The sequence below is a fragment of the Medicago sativa genome, chromosome 7 (assembly GCF_051527215.1).
Source record: "Medicago sativa cultivar Bolivia chromosome 7, Bolivia_mono, whole genome shotgun sequence".
NCBI classification, from domain to species: Eukaryota; Viridiplantae; Streptophyta; class Magnoliopsida; order Fabales; family Fabaceae; genus Medicago; species Medicago sativa.
The window spans coordinates 87,784,365-87,802,780 of NC_140755.1; the positions used below are offsets into that span (position 1 = coordinate 87,784,365).

The 18,416-nt window shown below is 33.6% G+C and overlaps 1 protein-coding gene across 2 annotated transcripts; it reads right to left on the reverse strand.

The window, feature by feature from the left end:
• Window positions 1-285: 285 nt before the first annotated feature.
• LOC146909806 (Insulinase (Peptidase family M16) family protein) lies at window positions 286-17,789 on the reverse strand. Of its 2 annotated transcripts, none has more exons than XM_085726167.1 (26): window positions 17,626-17,789; window positions 17,453-17,528; window positions 16,011-16,078; window positions 14,714-14,805; window positions 14,548-14,621; window positions 14,415-14,458; window positions 12,871-12,922; window positions 11,795-11,917; window positions 11,595-11,707; window positions 11,338-11,500; window positions 10,358-10,450; window positions 10,053-10,138; window positions 8,048-8,134; window positions 7,835-7,938; window positions 6,853-6,955; window positions 6,604-6,699; window positions 6,328-6,517; window positions 6,178-6,239; window positions 5,125-5,229; window positions 3,961-4,162; window positions 3,614-3,822; window positions 2,813-2,937; window positions 2,660-2,711; window positions 2,492-2,578; window positions 833-955; window positions 286-670 (listed from the first exon to the last, which is right to left on the reverse strand). In XM_085726167.1, exons 1-26 carry the CDS (start codon window positions 17,746-17,748, stop codon window positions 428-430), a joined length of 2,895 nt encoding a protein of 964 aa, XP_085582293.1. In that variant the 5' UTR covers window positions 17,749-17,789; the 3' UTR covers window positions 286-427. The 2 variants fall into 2 exon arrangements, with proteins under 2 accessions (XP_085582293.1, XP_085582292.1); XM_085726166.1 differs by having other exon boundaries at window positions 6,328-6,520.
• Between the last annotated feature and the right edge of the window lie 627 nt (window positions 17,790-18,416).

The following is an 18,416-nucleotide window of genomic DNA, read 5'->3' on the forward strand; positions in this document are numbered from 1 at the left end:
AGAGCTTAGTTTTTGTTTATTTTTGGTTTCATTGTATTCCCACTGATCCAACAGTTGATGTTTGATCAACCGGTGTCTATTTCGAGTAGCATTGTTGAGAGAGTGAGAGTTCAATCGCTTGGAGATTATTCCCATGTTGGATGCCTTCTAGTAATTTCTGTTTGTTTTTTAGATCATGTTTTCGCATTGGAGAATATGCTCCAAGAGTTTGATCCTCCCTCATCATAAAGGTAGTTGAAATGAGATTCATATTTTATTCACATAAATAAATAACTGACCCAATCATTCAAATCCGATTATATGGAACTTATCATTTCAGAGAACTTAAAAGGAGACGTTTCGTTCAAACTGGCTGATATTACAGGTACTATTCATTCAAATGTTTCTATAAGCTTGAAGAAGTTTACAAACCTAAAGGATCCACCAGCTACAATTTCATCTGCCCAGTAAGACCTTTAAATGAACCATAGAGAGACTGTGATTTTCTAAAACTGAAAATATCATCAATTCTAGCAAATTGTGGTTTTGAGGCTTCTGATTTGTATTCAGAAGAATGGAGGTTTCCATGAACTCGAACACTTAAAGTCCTCTTCCGAGGAGCACCAACTTTGACATATTCATTGAAGAAATCTATCAACTCTTGAAGAGTGAGCTTCCTTAATTCTTCAATCTGTTCCAAAGCCACAGAATAGAATCACTAATCCTGCTCAAGTATATGCTATAGCTAAAAACTCATTATTAAATTATATTCTGAGTTTTAGTATTCATTTCAAGCCAAATCACCCGCCCAAATAGATATATGAAAATAAGAATTAGAAGTTTGCAGTCATACCTCAAAGTCTCTCCTATCAAATCTCAAAGTACCATCACTAATCTCTCGCCAGAAAAAGGTTGATTCTTCCCTCAAGTTCTTGTGCTTCTCTAATTTCATATCAATCAAAGCATTTACGTTACTCTGCATACAATCAAATCAAAAGTCAGATGAATGCTGATATTTAGAACACAATTATCAACACAGACTATGGCAATGTTTGTAAAAACATATTTGGTTATCAACTTAAACAAATAAAGTGACATGCTTCGCAGCTTATTTAACAATTTTGTTCATTCTTTTATCTGCTTGCTTATTTAACATAAACACTTGTATTTTGTTCATACTTCAACATCCTCAATGACTTGTACTGTCACAATTCCGTTGTCGAGCTCCTAACCTCTGGAATACTAGAAACAATGACATCTATAATTCTGTCTAAATTTTGGTCGTCCTATTTCTCCCAAATTCTCTCTTTATATTTGACTTTCAAACTCCTCGGCCATGCACTTTTTTCGCTACCTCAAATTCCATCCATCACGACAAGTCTCAGGTCTGCCTTGTCGTGTGTAGTCATTGCAGCACAATATGAACCAAACTGCTATTTTCTGACAAGTTTTCAAACAAAGCACCTGCCAATCTACTAACTAGTGAAGTTTGACCCTCACCTGACATTGCAAGCTCACTCACATGCTATTATACAGCTGTCATACATTTGGTTTTCATGAGCGCTTCAAGGCTCATTAAGCCTCTTTACATGCTGCAACTTGCACTGGTGTGGTTACCTTCCTCTCCCTTATACTGATTTGGACTTGTTCAATGTTTTTCGTCTTTGATGACAAGCTATCATCCTATAACAGCACCTATTCAGTGAGCTTCATAGCTTTTTCTGATGACTTATACACACTATCTGAGTCGCCCCAATGTACACTTTCTGTTTGGCTTAGATTTGTATCTTTAATCTTAGGAATGATAGCACTGTCCCAAAGAATTGTTTGACACCACCGTCCCAAAGAATCATTGTGGACCCGCAGGTTTGAAGTCTTCAACTATAATTATTTATTACATTTCTTTTTCCTAAAAGGTGTATTTGTAACAAGCTTTAAACCTTCGTAAAGCTATAACTTGAGGGGGAGTAATAAAATATACGAAGAATATCTTATAATGTCCTGAAATTATCTTATAAGTATCTTTGATTATTCTCAGGATTGGTGTCCAAAAAAATTATGAACCCCTTATTTGATAAGGATTAGGATGATTGTCATATTAGTTTCCATATTTGATTACAATTTAGAGTCTTGTATTAGTCTAAAACATCAGTGAACTAAATGATGTGAGAATGTTGTTGTCCCTTATACAGGATAATGTGTATGAATTCCTAAATTCTAAGACTTGAACAATGAACACATCTGTATGAATACCCAACTTATAAGTACATGAACAGGCACAAATAAATTCATGGTAATGGTTGTGTTAGGCCTCGACAGCCAACGTAAAACTTTGTCGAATCTATGACATGGACCAAATATGTAAAAGTGAGAAGTTAATTCAAAACACAAACACGGGGAGTAGCTCTGGCTCATCTACCAAAAATATGGCGAAGAAGTATTCAATCATGATTGAAGTGCAACAGATCTAGAAAACAACTAACTAAAGCATCATTAAAACTGCCAATCAAACCTTGAATTCTTCAATTGTCATCTCATTAAGTTTAGTCTCAAACATCTTGAGAAAAGCCTCAACTCTCTGTTCGATGCTTCCAGGAGCCTAAAAAGTGAGTAATAAGATTAAGCATCAAGGTAGTAGAATGTAAATTACAAAATATCTATACTCCAAATAGGTAAATACCTTTGCTGTGGACTGAATGATAAACTGTAGTCCACGTACACCACAATCATTCCTAGACAAGTTCAAAAACCAGAGTTAAAAACAAGTGTTATTCTTTCATGCTGAATATTGAGTTTTCAAAAAAAAAAAAAAGGCTGCTACATATCAACAGACCTCTGCATGAGCACAGTAATGTAGCCCAGCTGCTCAACTGATCGAAGCTGGTGAAAGGTTGGTTGCTTTGCAACAAGGGAAAAAAGCTGAAGTTTGGCATTCAGCTTAAACTCATCTCGACCAACCTACAAATTTCTCGTGAGGGTTACAAGCAACGGTAACTTCAAAATACAATGATGAACAATTTGCCCAAACAAATGATTAGGCCAGAAGGTAGGAGAAAAATTAGTCTATACACACGCACACACGCAGAAAAGAATGAGAATTTTGGTGATCACTCCTTATAAAATAATGAACATTGCCACAGAACATCAGTTATTCAGCAAGATGGATGGTCTAATCCACATAGAGAAAGACATGGTTTTCAATAAAAAATTCCCTTCAACTTGAGCGATATTTTCGCATCACATAAAACAATAACATTTATATAGATCAATGGAATCTGATGATCAGTGGAGCTCTGCTCCTTAGTCTGAGGTCTATCCCTCTGTAACTCTGAAATAGAACCAAATATAGAAATGCATAAAAAGAAAGAAGACGATAGGATAGAATCCCCCCGCACTCAGTTTATAACCACCACACCTAATTTCCCATTATTACAAAATCACACTCCACAAATCTCCAATCGCCACCTCTCCATGCATTCTGTTATATTCCAGCTCATATTGAGAGTTTTGTTTTTAATGTTTTCCATTGTATCCTCTCCTAATAACTGTGGGTCTAACAGGATCTAGTATGGGAAGCCAAACATACATTAATAAAAATGAACACCAAATAACTATTATAAACAAGCAAGTTTACCTGTATATAGTGCACTAGAGCAGAATTCTCATCATCGGGATTGAGACACTGTGAAGGGTAAAAGTAATTTATGCCACTTTCAAGCTTAACAACCCGATTTGTCAAATGCTGAGATGGGAATAAAGGTTGGCATAAAGGTTTTGAACACTTAAAAAGAACATCTTCGATGTGCCCAGTTATTGCCTCTGCTTCATGCCTTTCGATGTTTCCTGTATAGGAAATTTAACTCCAACTCAAATAAAAGCACCTAGCCAACTATAAATATATATATATATATATATATATATATATATATATATATATATATATATATAGAGATAGAGATAGAGAGAGGGAGGCCCAAAAACCTGCTATATAGCACTCTAAAAAGGTCCTTGACAGCATTACTGGCACAAATTTAGCAAGATCTTCAGCTTGAAGACCAGGAAGTACCTCTAGCTGTTCTACCCAAGGCCAGGTTTGATCTTCTAGTATCAAAGAGCAATAGTACATAGCCTGCTGATAGGGTTGTTGGTACTTCAAATTCTGGTATTCCTTTGTCACCATCTCCTGATAAAGAGGTATAAAAAGCAAATAAATAGATTTGAATGAACTAAATATAAAATCAAGACAACTTTTTATTTTAAAATATACTGAAATGGATAAATCATAAATCAAATATTGATCATGAGCTCTTATTCTTTCGTTACCAACATAAGCACAGGATTGATCTTATTCTTTCATATAAATACAACTAAAATAAGCATCTGTCAATTTGATGGATTTATATAGGCTAGGATAAATTGTATGATAGTGAATTGCACCATATTTTGAAATTAGTTTTGTTTTATTTATTAGACCGAATTAATTTGTAATCATGCTTAAAAAGGTTTATATTCTTAAATTTTACAAGAAATGATCTTGCAGTATATTGGGTTCAGAGACAATTAAAAATAGAAAAATAGTGAGTTTATTTTAAATATATATCTAATTAGATACTTCTTTCAAGATATGTGGTAGAACTTTACCGTGATGGTTTTATACATTAATTTAATTGGTTTAAAAATGAATCAGCTATATTTGCAGGGATTGTTATCTTATGACAAAGAATTAAAATTGGCAACCAGCAGATTGCACGTGTCATTGTATGTGGATAAATGACTACGAGGTCAGTTTTTAAACTAAAAAGTTGACTGATAAGCATGGCGTATCACAATCAGTGCTTTCACATCCTGCACCTTGGTTGGGTAATTTGATAAACAGTTACATTTGGAACCAATAGAACGGTTTCTGAAGAAACTTACATTTTCAGAGGGTTGAATTTTTATATGTCAGAATACTTGATGTTGAGTGGTGTAAATTTATTTGACAGATAATAAAGGAAGACAAGCCAGGTGGCCTAAAGGATGAGTAAAATGTGAAGGAGCAGGGACAATTATGCAATAAGTTATATTTGAAACTCCATGAGCCAAGGACTAAAAGAGCAACGAAGAATTAACTAAATCGCATGTGAGAAGAGCCTTGAGCAGTACCTTGATAACTGAGAACCTGTCAGTTTTCACTCTGAATGTTGCAATCTCTTCAAATATAGTTTCAAGTAGAACCCTTAACTTGTGATTATAACCAAGAAGGTTCACCTGAAAAAAGATGACAATTCTCAATTAATACAATCCCATTCAAAGACACATGAACAGAGACTTAGTCTGTTTTCTATTTTCATTTATATTGCTGCACGATATTTATCATGCATAGCAGCTGACAAAAAATAGCAACGGGTAGAATGTTTTATTCAGATACAGAAGAGCTGATACATAAATAAAACTCAAGTTCGTTATAATGAGTGGAGGAGTCCGTCATCCCTCCTTGATTAAATAATAGATTTAACTAGAGGCTATTTTGCTTTTAAATTCATGATTATCAGTATTATTTAGTCTCACATTAACTAGAGATTGGCCTAAATAGAGTTAATACTCCCTCCGTTTCAAAATGAGTGTCGCTTTAGCCAAAAAAAATTGTTTCAAAATGAATGTCACTTTCAGTTTCCAATGCAATAATAACTTTTTCTTTTCAATTGTACCCTCCAATTAATACTCTGCACACTACTTCCAAAGTATTACTTTTAAAACTAACCAATAGTTAATAAGGATAATTTGGTAAAATAACCATTCTCTTTCTTTTAATCATTGTATTTCTTAATATGTGTGTAAACACCTAAAACGACACTCATTTTGAAACGGAGGGAGTAATATTTGGGCAATCTCCACTTTATAAGCCAGTTATGTAAAGATGAGTTACGCAAAAAATCTAAAAGAGCATATCTTAAATCCATTGTTGGGCCACCCACATTATCCACAAACAAGGCCCAATAGCCCTGAGAGTGAGTGGGTGTATTTATTGGAGTTGAACTCAAGTCCCACATTGGCTAGAGATTTGGGTAATCATTTCCTTACAAGCTGGTTTTGTAGAGATGAGTTAAACCATAAATCTATGAATTAATAACGCTACAGGGAAGTTCTACATGATGTCTGCTGTCTAAATCAATTGTAAAAACGTAGATTAAACTAAATTATACTAAACCCAAATACCTGGAAACCGGCATCTGTGTGACTTATGCTATAATGCAAACCAGCAACTTGAGCGTAATAAGCTGAAAATGAAATACAGTAAGTACGTCTTCAACCTGAATTTAGCAATCACTTTGAATAAAGCAAAGTAAGCTTAAAACTACAACCTACCATTATCGTTCAAGTAATCCATCAATAACTGAGTGAATATATGTGTCAAAATTTCAGCCTCGGGAGAGTTTCCAGCATGTGGGCAATTGAAATTAATCTTAACGTAAGCCTTTGGTGTGGAAAATAATGTATCTGGCTTGTACCATAATGCTGAATAAGATGACCTGCTTAACAAAACTGGAAATTTCACCTGCTTCAAAGTATAAATAAATTAGCCCAGATAACACCATGGAGAAAATTATAGATAACTACATAAAAATGGAAAATATGCAATACTTTCTCTGGCACAACTTTAATTGACAAGTCAGTTGGAATGAATTTGTTTGGAGCTGGAAGATGCATATTTTCATCAGGAGCAGAAAGCACCCACCCCTGCAAATACAAACATACATAGGACCATTAAGTTCCTCTTTCCAGGAAATTTCACAATACAAGTGGTCATAACTAACCCCAAATTGCAAAAAGAAAACGGTTCAAATTAATAATCCAGTCCAAAATTCAACAATTTTCCCAAAAAACACAGACCTCAATTGTCGAGGCAGTAATCTTTTCAATAGAATATGCAGTTCCATACCATGGCTCCACCTTATCAGTATGTCCTTCAAAACTTTTTGATTCCCAAAAGATTCTGCATGACAGAATGGGTTGGCTTAATTTTAATCAAGACCTCCCACTTTTTTCAGAATAACAAACAAATATGAAAAAAATTATCTTTTTACAGATAGCTTAAACACTAGATAATGAAGCTGAAATTTGAACTCCAGGTACTAGTGGATAGGTTTCTAATACGAATACAAGATAAATTTCTCAATGAATTCAAGAAGTGCAGCCAGGATTTAGCAGCTTGCAAATGAGAGGTGTCACACATATGATATGCACAATCTGCAACCATCAAAAGTATACTACCACAATGATAACCAATCTTTACATTGAAAACTAAGAACATTGTATATTCAATTTTTCAATTCCATAAATTAGTCTTTTGCATCAGCATTTTTTATATCTTCTAACACAACCAAGTTCAATAATGCTCCCTGGAACTCAATGTTTGCAAAATGACCTTAAACACCATTCTTTAATTTTTTTATTATTAAAAAAAAAAAACTATGACAGAGAACCTAAAAGATCAATACGCATTCAGCAATTGATTATTAATTTTTTATTTCTTCAACAAATAAACACACTATTTACTTATCTTTCCAACATTTGAGTGAATTCGGAGAAAAAAAATGTGTTAGCCTTATTGTAATCAAAGACAAGATTCCATCAAATGAAATTTGTGAGCATGTGTACTGTGTACAGGTAGGTTACAATCACAGTCTTGCAAACCACATGAAGCAATAGTCTTGTGCAATATATTTTTTATATAAATATATTATGAACCTCTACTAACACTTCAATTTTTTTTATTTCCAATCGATGAAATAACTCCTTGAGCTTTTAGTACGGTGGGTACTTCACATTCTTCACGTAGATAAATTTACAGCTTTTGTTTTAGTAGACTTACCGAACATTGTTTTGAGAAAACTGATCTAGCACCATTTGGATAACACTAGAGCTAAACTTAGAAGGAAGGGATGATCCTGCCAACCAATCTTTTGGAGGATAGTACTGTAAAATAACAGAGGTTCATTAAGAAAATGGTTTCCATCACAATTTTCATGTAAACAGCATACATCTCTATTGAGAAGTCATTGATCTAAAGAAAACGATGGCATACCTGCATATTTGATGCAATATTAACGACATAATCACTAGGAGGACTTTTGTCCTGATAGTGAAACTTAGTCTCACAAACCGCTGAAAGCTTCGTGAACAGGGGAAATTGCATTAGAATCCGTTAAAACCAGGTGCCAAACAGAAAAGTAAACAAGAGAAATTGATACCAAATTTAATGTAGTTCAGTGATTGTACAGTGAGCTATATGCCTACTACCTAATCGAACAATAGAAGAAACTCACTATCATCAATGAAGATAGTTTTTTTTTATACGCATCAATGAAGATAGTGATTTCTAGTGTCAACTCAACACTCAAACCATATAAAAATCTTTATGAATGTTTATAATCATTACTTAGAAGTAATTATTTTAAGAGCTTTTTTGAATTGAAAAAGAAATCTTAATAATTGAAGAGAAAAGAAACTCAAGATATTCAAGTACCGAGATTTTAAACAAACATCAAGAAAACATCTCATTATTGGGAAAAAAAAACCTCAATTTTCAAGCCGGTTTTGTAAGGATGAGTTAGGGCCCAATTTCCACATGATATCAGAGCCTATCAATCGGGCCACCCACCATTTATATACATGCACCAAGCCCAACAGTGACAGGCGTGAGGGGGTGTATTGGAAAAACCCAAATCCCACATTGGATACATAAGACTTTTGCTAAGAGTTTATACAGAGGAGGCACTCCACGCCATACAAGCCGGTTTTGTAAGGATGAGTTAGGGCCTAATTTCAACATGGTATCAGAGCCTATCAATCGGGCCACCCACCATTTATATACATGCACCAAGCCCAACAGCGATGGGCGTGAGGGGGTGTATTGAAAAAACCCAAATCCCACATTGGATACGTAAGACTCTTGATAAGAGTTTATACAGAGGAGGCACTCCACACAATACAAGCCGGTTTTGTAAGGATGAGTTAGGCATAGGCTCGGTTTCATCACTCATAAACCATAATTATATATTGGGTGCATTTGATATGAATCGAGGTACATGGCAAAGAGAACGTCTACAAGACAAATTCTTGAGACACACTCAGCACAACATTTTGTACTGTGACTTGTTTGGAAGACAATGGACTAGACAAATAAAAACGTATAAAGTTTACTAAACAGCGATGCTATTTCCTACGACCAAAACAAAAACGAAAAACAACGATACATAGGTGGTTATCAAAAATATTATTTAATATATAAAAAACAAAACAAAAAAATTGTTATTTGGTGGAAAACAACGGTCATCTGTGTGTTATTCGTGTTTCCTGTGAAATCAGCATTCGTGGCAAATGGTATTTCCCTTTGCTAAAATCCCCAGTGTTGTCAATCGCAAATCACACAATATAGTGGTTTCATCATATTCCACTATGCAGCAGTACTATAGCACCCTTATAGCCTCTATTTGGCAATATTTTGCACTAAATAGTGTATGGCGAAACAATAGCAATTTGTTTAAATTTTGCTAAGCTGTAGCTGCTATTTAACAACAACAAAAATACCATTGGTAATATACAATATATTTTTAGAAATAATATATAATAAATAAATATTATATCATACACTATTATTTGTGTGTAATTTACATGTATTATTAATAACAATAATAATAGTACTCCCTCCATTCTAAATCAAGTGAGCCATTTGCTCATTTCACACTTATTATGAAAAATGTATAAATGAAGGAGAGAGAAAAATGGTTTTAAGTGCTCTTTTTCAAGTATTGGTACTTTTACCATTATCATAAATGCAAAGTATAATATATTGAAATGGGAGTGATGAAAATAGTATTAATTAGAGTTATAATTGGAAAAAAGTAATTAATATTGCATTGAAAAGTGAAATGGGTCAGTTATTTTGGTGCAATGTTTTTTCACAAAAGGCTCACTTATTATGGGACGGAGGGAGTAATAGACTTTCTTGGTAAAAAAGAAAGCAAAGCAAGTAAGAAAAGAACAATTGTTTACAATATTAAACCATAATACATAGCCTATATCCATACCTCTTCAAATATCCATTTGCAAACACCAGACTGTTGTAGAAGCTTAATGTACTTGAACAACAACCCAACGATATCTTGCATGTGTTCTACAAATCCAAGCCAAAAGTACCAATGATTTCATTGAATCAATAAACAACACATAATATGACTTGAATTTAGTCGGGGGGAAAAGAGCATTAATGGTTATGAAATGCTTTGCATGAAGAGCACGATCCATGCTTAAGAGTTAACATAGTTCAACTTTTTAAAAGAGAAGAGCGACGTACAAAAAAAACAGAGAGGATGAAGAGAAAGAGAAATCTAACCATGACCAGCATCAGTAAGATCAATTACAACTTTAAAAAAGGAATAGTCCAAACTCAGATCTGATTCACCCGCAGACAAGCTTGTAGCCCATCCTGCAAATTAAATTTTAGTTGAGTAAAGATATTCATATTCATGATGATGGCAGCATAAAGGACTTGCTATCATTATGTAAAGATTGAGGGTCTTTCATGCGCGCGCACACACACACACACACACACACACACACACACACACACACACACACACACACACATATATATATATATATATATATAGAGAGAGAGAGAGAGAAGATTCTTTTGGAAGCACTAACTCAACTATTCTGTTCATGCAATTATATAAATATAAACCACAAATTAAGTTTCAATATAATATGATACAAGCTATTACTGTTATTACTTGTTTTTCTTTTTTCATAAACGAATTTGCAAGAACAACAACCAAGTCTTATCCCACTAAGTGGGGTCGGCTACATGGATCAAATTACGCCATAATGTTCTGTCATAAAGCATATTAGGATCCAACTCATTAATCTCTAAATTTTTCCTAATAGTTTCTCTTATAGTTTTTCTACAATTAAAAAAACTAATACTGTTATTACTTCTTTTAGTTATTGTTTTATTTTAGCTAACAATGTTATTACTCAATTCAAAATCAATACTGAAAATAAATTAGAGAGGAAAAAAGGGATTGCTGAAAAAGAAAATTAGGAAAGGACAAAAAGGATGATTATGCTAAGAAATTGCATAACTGCAAAATTAAAATAGCCCAGGCCCACTAAAATTATTTCCATAAAACTAATTATGTCCGTCCTCCTTTATTTATATTCAAACCCATTTTGACATCGGAGGTAATAGAGGACTGGAGAGAATGTAGTATTCTGAAATCTGGATATTTTTTAGCTAGGATCATTTCAAAAGAGGTGACATTTCTGAGAAAATTGATAATGAAATATGCAACAGAGGTACAGTGTACCCACCCAATTTTTTCAGAATGTAATATAAAGACCCTTCTCCTTCATGGCCAATAAGATGACCAAGATACCTGCATGGTCCTTCCATGTAATGAAGAATTTCAGGGGTCACCGGCCATACAACTCTCAATTTGTGACCTTGTTTTATCGGGACAGTCCTGACAATAATCTAAAGCAGAAAAGCAAAATGGAATATGCATTAGAATCAATATTGATGGATTTGTTTAGAATTTATTATTGAGTAACAAGTAGAAAACTAATACCTGTAAATGCTCTGATTTGCATGGCTGAGCAGAGGTGCGAAAACAACCTCTGTTGGTGTTTCTAATATCCTGGAACTTTTCTTCAACAAGGTTTTGAATTTTATCAAGGCTTTCTGAAAATATCCATGCACAATAATTATATTGTGAGAATTTAGAAATAATATGTAGAACATGTATTTTCTGAACAAAATATATGTTACCATTTGTATATACAACTAAGTGCATTAGATTAGCAGAGTAGTTTTCTTCATGGAATTTGATAAGCTCGTTCCTTGTGTCTATTCCCTTAGCTTTCGGTTTAACTTCCAAAGTGTCCCAGTTCCCTAACAGAACAGATATTTTAGAGCAATAAAAGTAGTGGTTATGAAGTGAAGAACATTAGAATCATGATAGTAATGACAAATATTTCAGCTTAATTAAAAAATATTGAATAAACTATAACAAAAGTAAAATGGTAGATACATGCAAAATGATATTGACAACATAGTACTAATGCACACACATATGAAATTAATATTCATTTAAACGCACAAAATGGTAGGCAACATTTCTTTAAAAATATAACAATGCATTGTGAAAAAATGAATCACGAACAGAGACTAATTTGAGGAACTGATGAACACGGACTAGGAATAACATAGGTTAAGAGAAGCATTAAAATGTAACAGTATGCAAATACTTTGTCTAATATTAAATTACAAAACCTAAAATAAATACAAGTCTGAAAAAGTACAAAATCTAGCACTTGACATTCACTGTCATATTTTTCAATCAGCCAAATATTTTCAAAAAAGAAATTCTTATTAGGAAGTGTTTGGGTAAACTACTTATTGTATAAGTACTCATCATATAAGCGCTTATGTATAAGCTATTTATATAATTAAAAAGGGAATAAGAATAAACTGTTTTCTTATAAAGTTTAAGATGTTTTCATAGGCTATCTCGGAGAGCTTGCTGAAATAAACTGAAATCCAAACACTTAAACAAGTGTTTATGTCATAAATATGCTTAAAAAAATTGTAACCAAGTTCTTCCATACGCACCCTTGGGAATTAATATAATTTCACAATATTTAAAAAAAAAATTAGAAAGAAAAAGCAGAGCTCGGTATTAGTTCTTTGTTTAACTAAAATAGGGGGGAAAAGTTAAGAAAGCTTTTTTCTGCAACATACCCATTGAGAGAATGAATAGTCAAAAATTAATATCGCAACCAGCATTGTGCAAATATTCAAAGTTCAGAAGCTTTAGAATTTATAAATATAAGTTAATCACTGACCTGTGCTAAATTTATGATACGGGTGATCTTCAGACGTGAGATGTTTCTGAAGCTAAACAGATTGTAATGTTCCACAAGAGGATAGAAAAAGAGAGATCATAAGTACTTCTCCAAGAAGGGCCGTAAAACATAACATGCATAGAGATCATAAGTATTTCTCCAAGGCCATAAAACACAACATGCATAGCAAAGTACAAATTGAAGAAAACGCAACTACTAGAGGAGGATAAACTAAGAGAACTGGAAATGCAACAAACCAGTCCAATTTCCTTGAACAACAGAAAACACTCAAAATCCACTTTGACCGTGTTTTGGGTTATGTTTGCACTTTGCAGTACCCAAACTGTGTTTTCAAGACTCAAAAATGTGATTTTTGACAATATTTGCAAACATGTTTGCTATATTCATTTTTCAAACGCGGTTTAGGGGATTCTTAGAAATCGTGGCTGGGTCTTACACAATCCAACAAAACCAGCTCGTGAGGTGAGGATTGCCCCAACTTATGAACTCATGTTCAGGCCATATTTTATCCGAAGTGGGACTCTTTAACAGGGCTGAAATGTGATTTTTGTAGAAGCAACTCAATCTACCTTTTACACTCAAGTGGATAATATCCAAACATAAAGCACTTCACTTCAAATCCGTTTTTAACTAAACCGGTTTATTTATACCGGTTTATTTATAATCAAGTTCATTCAAAACTAGGTTTGCCAAACGCTCAACGAAACACACATTTCACCAAATAAGTAGTTAATCCTATGTTGAGAAACAAAACAGGCAATCCATTGACCTTCCCTCAAGTTTTGTAAACGCCTGGTCAAGTGATCCAGCTGGAAGACTAAAAATCCTTCTAATTTCTTATCCTTGTAGGAATCCTCAGCCCAAATAATTTTAGAGACCCTGGCCTCAAGTTCAAGCATCAGTAATTGAAAAATTGAGTTTATTCGAGTTTTGTCACATTCAACAATGAAGCAGCATTTGTAAAAGCTATACAGCCCATCCACAAACGAAAACAAAGACAATACCATTTCAAGAAAGTGGATATTTAAAGCAATAATATAAGAAAAATAAATTTGTAACAAATGAAAGACTGCGTCACATTTTAATAGGATAAAAACTGTCTAATTAATGCAGCGTGGTTAAAAGAACATAATAAGTGCATGCACACACTGGCCTTGACTAACTATGGCCTGCATCTGATTGCAATAAATGAGTTATTTACATATCTGAAACATAATCTACAGCCTTCTAAAACATGCACTTATTATGTTCTGCATCTGATTGCAATAAATCTGTTCATGCATTTTTAAGTGCAATAATAACTGCCAAGCATCTCAGTTCAAAAGAAGTTTGATGGATAGAGAAAAGATGTTGAATATTAAAACTATACGCAATATCCATCCTAAAACAAAATACAGATCATTTGCTCCACAGTAATACTATAGGAAATTATTTTTTGTAACAGCACATTTTAATGCTCTTGGCCAACAACCAAATTTACCAAACAATACTCAAAAACCCACTGTAAATGCAATAACAAATACCTGGTTCATTCTCCACCCATCAGATAATAAATTTTTCTGGTTTTCTGTAACAAAAAAAGCAGATAAAAATATACAGATAAATAAGAAGAGAAATAAAACTAAAGGCAACAAATAAGTAAAAATATTAGCTAACCAGAGTCAACAGCTTTAATTTCCCTCATGGTGGCATCAGCAGACATCAATGGTTTAGTGAAGAATTGAGCAAATCTGGAAGACAAACCATACTCTAAACTCACAATTGCTACAATAGTATTTTGTTACAAGGAAATAAATATGGATATCAGAAAGATGGGATCTACCTGTCCAAAGCCTCTTCAAAACCATCTGTGTTTACATCAAAAAAGTAATTGGTGTTCTCAGAAGATGTAAAAGCATTGGTACTTCCTCCATGCTGCATGAAGGAAGAAACAGAAGTGATTTGCAAACAAATGTAAGAATAACTTAAAAATAAAACAAAAATAAACAAACAAACTATTTCAGTTTTTAAGCTCCATTCAATGATACGAAAGATATAACATCTTTAAACCTATTGACACGCAAATGAACAAAGAGATATTAATGCATCAAGAGGAACCTTGTTCGAATCCTGACAAGTGCAGCTAGTTTGTTGGGAAACTAAACCCTTACAATAAAAATGTCATGGTACAAATTTTGGAATACATTAAGAATGTTTGGGCCAAGGATTGTTATCATGTTAAGTGAAGACAGAAGGAAAACTTGGGTAGTTGGCTACTCTAATGTAGTTTGAACTGGTTTGCCTGTTGACAGAAGGTTTCAACTTTCAAGATACTCTATTTTTGCAGCGGTTCACATCATGAAAAAGGAAAATGTGGTTGCTTTATCCGACTTAGAGGCTGAATATAAAGTTGTATTTTGCTTTTATCCAACTTAGACGGGTAGCACAGTTACACTGTGAGTTAAGGTTTGGAGATGTTGATTATATTAACTTGTATTTTCACAATCAAGCAGTTTTTCAAATCGCCTCGAATTCAATCTTTCATGAAAAGAACAAATATACAAAAATTGATTGTGATTTGGTCTATAAAAAAGTTCTTATCAAGAAAATGATTATTGTGTATGTCAATCATTTAAATCTAGAAATCGGCATGCAAATATCCTCATGAAATCTCTTTATGGTCCTCAAAGCCCCTTTATCTGTAATAAATATAAATATTACTGAATATTGTATACCCGCTCTGGCTTGAGGGATAGTGTTAAAAAATTCTCTTATCGAGGGAAATATCTCCTTATAAATATGCTATTGTCAAAACTGTTTAAATATGATTTGCATATATTTTGAATTATTTTCCAAGTTTCCTGAAACTAGAGATCGTAAAAATGTTGTGCACACTGAATCATTCTGAGAATTTACTCAGGTAAATCAGAAACCTGATCTTCCTTTTTCAAATAATTTTTTCTGGAAAATTTCAACAGTAACTAACATCCTACCCCAAAGTATCAATAATCGAAGAGCTGAAGTTTATAAAGAACAAAAAGCTAAAAATCTGGCAACCACGCCTCCATGCAAAGTGGTAAGAAAATGCCAATGTGAAATATCTTTCCCTGGAAAAAACGGACATATAAAACTTACGGTACCTCAGTAATATACTTGGAGTAGCTATCTTCCACAGGGTACTTTTCGCTGGCATAAAACAGCATGTGCTCTGTCAACAAAAAAACACAAACAAAATTTTCATGCGAACCCGATTCACAAAGTAGCAATTAACAAAGAAATTAGATGAGTACTGAAAAAACAAAAGTATATTATTGATGAGTAAATAATAACTGCAAAAGGATGAATATCTTCATGCCCACAGAGCTAAGCTCCTACAGCAAACAATGTTCTCAGTGCATAACTAACATAACACAATATTCCCAAAACATACCCCTTCTCTCTCTCTCTATTCAATCCCTATATAACCGAATTCTTGTACACGAATAGCACCACTTCCCTTACTCCCTGCCACATCAGCATTTCCCTTTTTCTATCTTTTATTTTCTTAACATAAATTTCCACACCATGGGCTAGGATATATGAGGCCATAATTGAGGTCCTAACAGATTTCAACCATAAAACAAAATTGAACAAAAACTACAACAAACAAGCCTTATCCAACTAAGTGGGATCGACTACGTGGATCAAACGACGTCATAATGTTCTATCATATTCCATATTCTATCTAACTAGTTAATCTGTACATCTTTCTTAATAGTTTCTCTTAGGGTGCTTTTGGATTGAGAGTATAGGAGGGGAAGGGAGGGGAGGGTTTGATTTTCTTTTTTAAATTATGGACTATATAACATGTTTTTTCTAAAATAAATTAAGTGTGATTGAAGTATTATATGATTGTTCATCAAGTTAATATGTTAACTTTTTAAAAAATATTTTGTAGTGTCCGTAATTGAAAACTGAAAAGTAAACCCTCCCCTCCCTTCCCTTCCTAAACCCTCCATCCAAACACACCCTTATAGTTTTTATAGGTCTTCCTCTGTCTCTAGTGATGTGACTACCCTCCATCTTGTCTACTCTCCTTAATATCCTCAAGTCCTCTCTCTACATGCCCAAACTACCTAAGCCTAGTCTCCACCACCATCTTTCCTATTATAGGTGCTACCCCAACTCTAGCTCTCTCTCTCTCTCTCTCTCTCTCTCTCTCTCTCTAAAGTTGTCATTTCTAATCTTATCTCGTCTAGTCTTGCCACACATCCAATGCAACATCCCACTCTAATAAAATCTTAAGCTATCAAAATAAAACTTTCTAATAACCATGTCCAAATACTAGAAGTTCACTTTCATTTTTATTTTTCTGCTCAACACTACATTACATAGAGGTCTAGGTCCCAAAACTAATAAGTATCAACACGACCATCACCAGTGGCAAGTGCCTCAATAAATATCTCCTATTTTTCAAGTCCACGTCAATAATAATTGTTAACTTTTCTAATTAGTATATGGATTAGCACAAATCTTTATCAATCTTCAAACAATGAAAATCCTCATCAATCAAATTAGAATGAAAGTGAAAAACAATACAGACCTAGAAAATGTGCGAGTCCTTCAAGACCATCAGGATCACAGAAGTAACCAACGCCAACGTTCATGGAAGCAGCACACTTCAACAACAAAAAAATGGAAATCAATTAGGGAAAGCATAGGTATCATCGTTGAATTTAAAAGGAAAAGAAGGCAAAGATCGAAAAGAAATGGAACCTTATCGGTATCAGGATCGGTGATGAGGAGAGCTTGAAGAGAGTTACGGAGAACGATTCTTCTGTAATCTCTTTTGTCGATTCGTGCCTTAACAATCTCTGCGTTTTCGTTTCCAACCGCCATTGTTCTTCTTCTCACTGCGCACGCCAAGTGTTTGTAAAATTGAAATTGGAAATGAGAAAATGATAATGCTTTTATCTTGTCAATCTAGATTGCGTGGGTTTTGGTTCCGAAGTCTAGTCTAGTTTTTCCAATTCTTCACTGTGTGGCGTGCAGCATGCTCTGTCTAATCTAAACATTAGTCTCTATTTGGCTTAGGTTCGTTTTTTTTTTTTTTTTGGTAACGGCTTAGGTTCGTTTTCATTAACTAATAATTTTTACGGTCATTAATTTTATTTAAAAAAATTATGGTTTTGGTCCTCTGTTTCGACTAAATTCACTTCGTTCGGGTCATTTTTTTAACTTAAAATGATGAGATATCGTATTTAAATTTAAGTTTTAAAGTAGTTTTTAAATAATTTATTGAGTATTGATTATTTTACATCATCAAATTCTATGATATATCGTTTAAAATATGTCACATTAAGTATAAAAATAGGAGAAAGAGAACAAAATTATGTGATTTTAAAATAGGGGGGTCAATTTGTAAATGAGTGAAAATAGGGTGATCAAAATTGTAATTAAGTCAATAAAATCAAATCAAATTGCAAATAAAATCATCGGAACGCCCTCCACCTTCAGATGATTAATATTGAGTGGTCGACATTGTTTCATCTGTAATCCACTCTAGA